The sequence below is a fragment of the Pinus tabuliformis genome, chromosome X, assembly GCF_031772625.1.
Source record: "Pinus tabuliformis cultivar Carrire ecotype Pingquan chromosome X, CPIR1, whole genome shotgun sequence".
NCBI lineage: Eukaryota > Viridiplantae > Streptophyta > Pinopsida > Pinales > Pinaceae > Pinus > Pinus tabuliformis.
In genome coordinates this window covers 15,284,248-15,293,439 of record NC_142308.1, presented here as the reverse complement: position 1 = coordinate 15,293,439, position 9,192 = coordinate 15,284,248, and the positions used below count along the sequence as shown (strand labels likewise).

Below are 9,192 nucleotides of genomic sequence, written 5' to 3'. Positions count from 1 at the left end.
ACTGTTAGAACTAGTTTAACTGAGTACAACTTGAAATAACTGAATTGGATTGCTATAAATTAGCAAGCACACTTGCATTAGTGATCTCCAAAGCCTCTAACTCGAATTTATTGAGATAACTGAGTGACAAGAGCTATGTCACCCCAGTTAACTACCTCCAAGTTGTCCACTGATGTGGAAATGTCAAATTTTCTCAATTTACAATGATTGCAAATAACATTTAAAAAAAAAAATTCTTTCTTTTTGGATTGTTGAAGCTTAAGTGTCAAATATAATTACATGCTTCCAAATATTAATAGACATATTCCCACCCTTTTTTAAAAATAATGTATGAAACGCCATTAAAAAAAATATAATTTAATTCAAATTTCCAAGCTACCTATATCCAACAGACTTATACAAACCAGTTTTACAAGTTACAATGTGATTATTGAATAGCTAACAAATATTATATAACTCTTTTATCAACCAATATTATAAATTACAATGGTAACTGTTAAATCAATCAATATTATAAATTATAATGATTTAACAGATAAGTTTTTTAAGAGTTTGTTTTATTAAATGTAATGAAAATATTTGAAGAAAGTCTGTGCCTTACAGAGTACCAGCCTTGAATAAAACTATAAATTAGTCTATATTCTCTAACCGAAGAGTTGTCCCACTCCTAATTGTTTTCTATTCTTTAGTATGAAGAAGTAAGGTACAAACCAGTTTTAAAAGTTATAGCTGTGATTATTGAAAGCCAACGAAATATTAAACAAGTGTCGCATCCAGCACAGACGTGATTAAGCAAAGGGTGTGTTTTGAAGCTCTTGATCATTAAGATGTTGCCCCCGGCAGCCAAAGGAATGAAGAAGAGCGCGATGACCACGCGGAGGAGGAGGTGTCTTCATAGTCGTCGTCTTCTTCTATGGGATCTCCACCGGTGGTTACACCGCCGCCGCCTTCTATGTGACCACCCGTGTCTTCAATATAGCCGCCGCCGCCGCCTATGTGACCACCGGTGTCTTCATAGTCGCTTCGTTCTTCTTCTATGTGACCACCGGTGTTTACGCTCACTGGACTTTCCCACGCCGGCGGAGTAGAAATACTGGTACCAAAATTGGGGGCCTTAGGGAGATTTTCATCACTTTCTCCACTGGTTTCCTTAGAGTTTTCGGATTCCTTTTTCTCGTCCATGTAATTCAGGAAGCTTTTAAAGAAGCTTGAGATTAAATGTTTTGTGGAGGGGAAGTGCTGTTGCTCCTGTGGAAGGCGATGGCGAACATATGTGTAAAGGAGACGGCCCAAATATATGAGCAGACCCATCGCTGAAGCGGAACCCGTAATGAGGAAGAGGCCCCAGAAGCTCTCCATGCTTAGCCTATTCGAATTTTCTTGAGGCCCTCCGCTGCTACAGTCTGTACTGTTGTTGAAATATTTCTTCCGCATTTCCTGACTTTTCGGGCCCTCTGCAACCTCCAACACCGACGTTGACATGTCCGATACGAGCGGAGATCCCTTCGGAAATGCCTGTGAATAAATAAAATCAAAGTCACTGTATGTTTCGAACACCAAAAACGAGTACAATTTTACTAGTCTTAACCCTATAGCAACAAATAAAATGAATGTCATGGAAACATACGAAGCCTAAGCCCCCGGTTCTATATGTGTCGCCAACTATTGTGAATCCCCTTTGTTCAGACAGGAAAATGCAAATATAAGGGATTTCGTCAAATATGGCAGCCACTGATCCATTTGACAGCGCGTTTGCATATTCTTGTGGTGATGAATATCCCTTTAGCTTCTTGCGCTCTATCCCCAGGTGCTCTACCAGGTATTCGCCTACAAAAGATCCCGCGTTGTAACCCACTGGCAGTCCGCTGGATTTCAGAGACTCTACGTCTTCAATGGTCGGCTGCATTTGTTTTGCTGTTAAGATTGCTGTGAGATTTGCTGTGTAGCTAGATTGCAGTATCAGAACTACGAAAAGCCAGATTATTATGACTCCTCGAGCCAAACTGCTGACAACTTTTTCCCCTGTATCAGACAAATCATTTGCAATTTTTTGAATCACTAATAAAACGATTAACACAGTTTATCAAAGCATTAATGATATAATAAAAACTTGAAAGTAAATAACACACTTACTCTGAGAGAAAAAGAGAGTGGAAAATGAGAACCTGCAAACATTAGTTAACACAAAAGATATCAACACAGTTTTTCTATATTTAATTTAAAAGATTCATAAATGAAAATACATTAAGCCTATGAAAGATATTGAAAATGAATATTACCATAGGAAGGTTGTAATTTGTGCTTTGGGCTTTCCTCTGAAAGTATCGTTGACCTTGTGTTCAAGCAGCCAAACAACTAATCCTGTAAATACAAAGAATGCTCCGGTTGTACCCCACATGGCTCGTGTAAAAGGAAGGACAAATGTCCAAGCATTGCTCGGATTGGCTGCCTTTATTGGCACTACCATCACCAGCCCTGATTCAAAATAGGGCTGAGTGAAATCCACATATATGCTGCGGTTTGCAAGGATGGTAAAATCCCCCACAGCTGCATCGAACTCCTGATCAGGGCATTAAAAAAACACTCCAAATTAGATTGGTTGAAAAAAAGAGGCACTTATATAGCTGGAACTGGATAATGGAGAAAGAGAGGAAGAAAATTTTTAACAGCTGACCTTTGATAAGGAGACTTGCTGGATTAGGTCATCATAGTAACCCGGCAATTGTGACCCGTTCTGATTGTAAGGAATGAATTCGTGCGGAACATCATATGAAAGGTTTTTGAGAACGGCTCTAAATATTTCAATTACAAAACCCGGATTATCCTCGGGGACTACTAGCACGCCGGATGCATTTGTCTCTGTGACGACAAACCCGTGGAATCCGTCTTTAACTGGAACCGCGATTCTCAACGGCTTGTTTTTGGTAGGCGTTGCCCAGCCGCGGGGTGGGTCTGTGGATCCTCCTGGCCAAGTAACATTTTCAAGCTCACTGCCCCCTGAGGAATTAGAAATTCCATTTGATCTCCAGTACCCAACTGGGCGATAGCCCTTGCCTTTGCCCAAGACGTTGAGTATTTCATACGTGTCACCTGTAACCTCCCCTTCACTTATTTCCAATTGCCCGCTTAAACCACTGAGATTGGCGTTCCCTAGTAGCTGTAGCAATTGTTCCCCTTGTTTGAAAACTGGAAGATTCGACAACTGTGTATTTGGGTTATTTGGGGACTGTGAAAAATTAAATTCGGCATTACCAAAACGTTGGAGAGCCTGAGCGATCATCCAAACGGCATCGTAGGCATAGTAACCGTATATGTTGAGCTTTGCCGGCCTTCCATCCGGGGGATTCTCGGCTATGAACTGTTGTTTCCACCTGCGATCAAAATCAAGCAACTGAGTAGAGTTTGGAATATAACTTCTGGTTCCTAGAACACCTTCCATGGACGCAATGCTTGATTCGATCATGACGTCGAGAACGGCGCTCAACCCCTCTGTAATAATCCATGCATTTTCACTATTGTTCATCATCCCCATCTTCCGAGCTTCTGAGAAGAAAAGAGTGCCCAGTTCGAAAGTCATGTGAACAACGAAAACTCTAGTGATCTGCATGTCCATCAGCTCGGAAAGCTTCGCTCTTGTAGCACTTGCATTTGCGTTCGCTGGAATGGCCGATCTGTAAGGGATTTCGCATCCCACGTTACTGAGAGAATCGGTCAAAAAGGGCAGCATGCTGGTGCCGTAGTCGTTGTCGGCGTAGACGGCCACGACTTTTCTCCAGCCGTAGTATTCGACCAGCGCTGCAATGGCGTCGGCCTGGACGGCGTCGCTATGAGGCAAACGGATGAAATATGGGTAACGGTGGGCAGACAGCAAGGGATCCGTTACAGAGAATGAAATCATTGGCACCTTTGAAGCAATACACAGATCTATCACGAACCCGGCTTCTTGCGATGTTTGTGGTCCTATTATGGCCACCACTTGTTTTTTCAATAGATTTACAGCTGTAGAAAAGCAGCAGTTTGTTTAATGCTGTTAGAACTATTTTACTCATTCAGATTTCTTGCATCCAACGCTCTTCACTTTCTGTTTCGTAGAAAATCTTGCGTAGAAATCCATAGCAAAATAGTGCGTGGGTAGTTTAATCTAATAGATACGAATCGTGAAACCTCTTAATCTAAGGGATTCGAACCCCGCACCTGAGAAGAATTGTATTTCTTAAAATGTGCATATTTTAAAACAAAATTCACCTATTTTGCAATTTTGGATTTGGAACCATTTTTTTTTAATGTAAATTCAACCGACCCGGATACAACCCTTTAATTTCTTTTATAGAAAGTCGCAGTGCTTTAGCCTTTTATCTGTTTAATGCAGTTGAATCCTGAATTGAAAATACAAACAATTAAAATTAATTCTAATTTTAAACTGTGATTATTGGATTTAATAAATACCAGCAGAGGCGGCCATGACTGCGTTTTGTCCATCAGAATCTGAAAAGCGAAACTGGAGCGCTAAGCGACTGGAGTTGGGGAGCTTATTCTCCTTATTTACGTCTTCTGCAGCTAATTCAAAGGCCGTTCTTATTCCGTACCAATCCTTGTCTAGTATGACGCCTATATTAATTGCCCTCCTCCCATCCTCTGCTGCTACAGCATTCCTTGCATCCTCTCCATAGAAATTCAGTAAACAAAGTAGAAGACAGACGAAGAACTTCAGAATGGAAACCCCCATGATCGTTGCCGTGTACAGCCAAAGACAACGGGAGCCAAAGATTTCAATAAATAGATCCCTGCAACTCTATTTTGTCAACAGAAGGCGGAAAGAAACACGCTATTTTGTCTGGATTGACTTGGGAGAATTATGAGGTATGGTGTGGCAATAGTTGAACGGTTGTGATTGTTTATTGAAGAATATAATGGTGATGTGTTGATTTATACTTAACATGATTTTGCTCTGTTCAGAACCGTGACAATGAAGCAATAGAAATTTGCACAGTATCATTTTTGTTGATCAATTTTAACTTTCTTTATTGCAGTTCAGTTGTCCTGTTCGTCAGCTTCCTGGCAATGCCGTAATCATTGACCCAATAAAAATCGGAGGCTGAAATCACTTTTCTGTATTGTTGACGTTGACTTGAGAGTGACATGGATTCTTATTCCGGCTCACGTAGACACAGACAATAAAATATGCATTTCGGGGCGTTCTGGGATTGAAAAATACCGTAAGATTCCATCACTTTCTTTCGCGGAAGCAAAGTGCAATCGACATAACTTAGAAAGTAGAACAAATGAATTATAATATTAAATTTTATTGTTTTTATATAATTTTCTAAGTATTTATAAAATTTTAAGAAGTTATGATAGTCAACCTGGGATACCGAGTCCTTGAGGAAGAAAATGCAGAAGGTGTACTAATACAGTAAGAGTTCAGTTTTTTATATTTTGCTTCTAACCATTACCAAGTTTGTTAATCAAATAACATATAAATATAAATTAGGTGGTAATAATTTTGATAATATAATATTCTATTTTATTTTTCTAGTAAAATACGAAAATGTATTATAATCTATTTTTCAAATTAGTAATGAGATAAGTATTATAATCTACTTTTTAAATTAGCAATGAGATAAGTATCACTCGCTGTTTTTTGCACATGCAAGTTAGTTTATTATGTTATTTATGGAAAACCACCTCATTTGGTAGTTATTAACGGGTAGACTTTTAGTTTTCTTAGATCTCTCTAGATCTTGGGCCATTAACTTATTTCCTTAAATTAGCCAGATAAAAATAGTTTTAAAACATACTCCAAACTCATATATAATAATTTAGTTATTTAAACAAAAACTACATATGGCTTGAAAGTGAAGGTAAGCGGGCTAAAGGCCAAGCAGGTTTCAGAAGGCATCATTCAACAACAGACCACCTTGTTACGCTTAGGATCATTGCGGAGGAATGTCGTAATGATAAATCCAATTTATTTTGCTGCTTTGTAGACTTTAGAAAGGCTTTCGATACGGTTCCTAGATACAACCTTTGGAATAGGTTAGAAGAGCTAAAGGTTCCTCTTGAGTTGAGAGCTGCTACTATAAGGCTATACGAGAATGTAATTGCCAAGCTAAAAAACAATGAGGGGTGGTCAAAAGATATTAAGTGTAACATCGGAGTTAAACAAGGTTGCCCCCTCTCCCCTACCCTATTTGGCATTTACATCGATAAGCTCGAAGGTTATTTAGAAGAAGCAGGATGTGGTGGCACAATCTTAGCTGGGATAGTCGTTATCCTTCTTCTCTATGCTGACGATATTGTTCTTTTGGCAAGGTGCCCTTCTGATCTTGATAAGCAACTCAAGCTTCTTAAGGATTTCTGCTCTACCATGGGTATGACTGTTAACACTGACAAAACAAAAGTTATGATTATCAAATCCAAGAAGGACACTTGCGCTAATTTTATGTATGACAACAATAACTTGGAGGAAGTGTACTCTTACAAATACCTAGGAATTGACATCCATCATAAGCTCAACTTGAACCATAGTATTGAGAAAAGGATCAATGGGGGATGGAAAGCTTATTTTGGTCTTGAAAATAATTGTAAAACAACAAACCTCGTAATGTGGGATAAAAAGAAGTTCCTCTTTGAAACTTTAGTCACTCCTGTTATCTTATATGGCTGTGAAGTCTGGGGCTGCAGCATCTCCAGAGAATCATGGAGAAAGAATGAGCAAATCCAGAAGCGTTTTATAACTTATAACCTGAAAATTAAAAGTAATACACCCTACCCTATTCTCCTTATAGAAGCAGGTCTTTCTCCTATTGAGAGCCTGGCTATGCTCAGGTTTCTGTTGTACAAGCACAAGCTCAATAACATAGACAATCATAGACTTCCTAAGCTAGCTTTAAATTCCAGCCAAAACCACCTAAGGCTTAACCGAGGATGGCATAAGGACACAAGGGCCTGGTTAAACTATTGGGAGATCAATGAGAATGATGCTTTGCAAAACATAAATAACATTAAAGATATTGTTACTTCTAAGTTCAAAGAAAAATTGTGGTGTGAGAAAGATTTAGCGTCTAAAAGAAAATTAAGTTATTATAAGAAGGTCATCAACCCCACCCTTGAAGATCAAAAGTATCTCTCTATTTTAACTAGCTCAAAGAAGAAAATTAATATAACAAAGATTAGAACGAATTCTCATGAGCTCCATAGTGAAACTGGCCGTTGGGCAGTTCCTAAAACGCCATGGATGGAAAGGATCTGCCATATTTGTGAGAATAGGAGCATCGAGGATGAAAACCACTTCCTCTTAGAGTGCCCTGCATACAACCACATTAGATCTCAATTTCACAACCTTTGTTACAATACTGACCTTCCTAGCCTTTTACAATGCCAAAATTATAGCGAACTCGGGAGGCTTCTCTCCAAGCTTTTTGAGCATAGGAATAAAATCTTAAATCAAAATAAATAATTTGTCTTTTTAGGTCCGATAGATCATTATTTGGTCTCAATGGACGTTAATCATCATCATCAATTTTATTATTACTTTGATACTCTAACTCATACATTAGTAGAGAAATTTAATAGTAATTTAAACAATATAATAACAAAAATTATATACTTTTATTATTAATTAATTTTCTAAATAATAAATTCATGTTATATATTATTTAATTAAAATACAAAATAAATATTAAAAATAAGATAAATAAAAATAATTTATTTTAGTTATAATGGAAAAATCAAATATAATAATGTCAAATTATTTTTTTACTTATCATTAAAAAAATTACCTTTATTTTATAATGTAATTTTTTTCTCCATTATTATCATTATTAATTTTTCATATATAATTTTTCATATATAATTTATTTTTTATTTTTTTTTGGGTTATTTATAACTTTTAAGATGAATGTTATTGCTTTCTTAATCATAACTTTTTGCTAGATTAATTTTTCCATAATTTTGTTGCTGTTGTTTTCATAAATATTTTAAATAAATTTAATACTCTTTATTTTTATATTTGTTTTCCTAATATATTTTCATCTATATTTAATTTTATATTAAAATTTTTATTTTTATAATATGTTATATTAATATAATTCGTAATATTTTTCTTAAAATACATTTTATTTTTTATAAAAAAAAAAAAAATTATAAAATAAGTCTTGCCGAATTGGAAATCTTCTTGGGTTCGAAACTTGTGCTACCCCACCCCGTAGCATGGTGAATAGTGGACATGTAAACATAAAAATCGATTTTCATGTTTACATGTCCAATAAAGTTTACTATATATATATATATATATATATATATATATAGTAGCACATCTACCTATCAGTGTTCATTATAAATATATAACATTTTTTTTTTTATTATTATTAACTACATACTAAATTTCTGCATAATATGTAAATGGATTTAATGAAATATAACTGAAATAAACCATTAATCAAGCACTACTAACAACCATAATAATTGTCACATCGAAACCTTAATCGATTACAATGTATACCTTACATACAATGAGTTATTGGTTATTATGAAAGGCGGGATTTCATTGGCACGGGGCCTTTGACTTACAAAGTTTATGATCATGTTTATAATTTAAACCTTGGTACTATGCATGCCCTGCATTTATATTCCACAGGCAATTACCTAGGAACTCGCCTAAGAAGCACAAGTGCATTCACTGCTTGAGCATGACTATATACGGGTGGCTGCATGGAAGCACTCCATCTGTCTCAGTCTTACCTTGCTCTCAGGATTTGATGCCTTCATCGACGTCTCTTTTCTGCCCACCAGATCAAACGGTTCTCGAGCTATCATCCTTTCATTTCTCGCCAGTGAGGTATTTCCTCCGGTCATTGTTGCCTTTCGAATTTTCTGGGAGCTGGTGGTTCAACTCTACCCTTCGATGGCGCTCTTCATCCGCTGTCCGACTTCCCTGGACACTTTCTTCCGCTATCTAGCTTCCCAGGATTCTTTGATGGATTTGAAACCTCCCCATTGTTCTAGAATTCGTTCTGCGGAGGTCGGGCCTGAGTTATTTTCTACAGAGGTATGGTTTATTAATCTCCTTCTGCTTAACTGTTACTCTATTTAGATGTAAAAACAAGTGTTTATTCCTGTCCCTATATTGTTTTTATTTTGCATGCTCTAATGTCGTTCTTGTTGTGATGGAAGGTCGGCCCCATGGAATGG

The 9,192-nt window shown here is 36.9% G+C and overlaps 1 protein-coding gene across 1 annotated transcript; it reads right to left on the bottom strand.

Moving 5' to 3' along the window:
- Positions 1–566: 566 nt before the first annotated feature.
- Positions 567–4,838, bottom strand: LOC149138070 (glutamate receptor 3.2-like). The gene is made up of 6 exons (XM_089449692.1): positions 4,447–4,838; positions 2,675–3,999; positions 2,280–2,560; positions 2,134–2,165; positions 1,628–2,022; positions 567–1,515 (listed from the first exon to the last, which is right to left on the bottom strand). The coding sequence occupies exons 1-6, from the start codon at positions 4,724–4,726 to the stop codon at positions 823–825; spliced, it is 3,006 nt and encodes a 1,001-aa protein (XP_089305818.1). The 5' UTR covers positions 4,727–4,838; the 3' UTR covers positions 567–822.
- Positions 4,839–9,192: the final 4,354 nt, after the last annotated feature.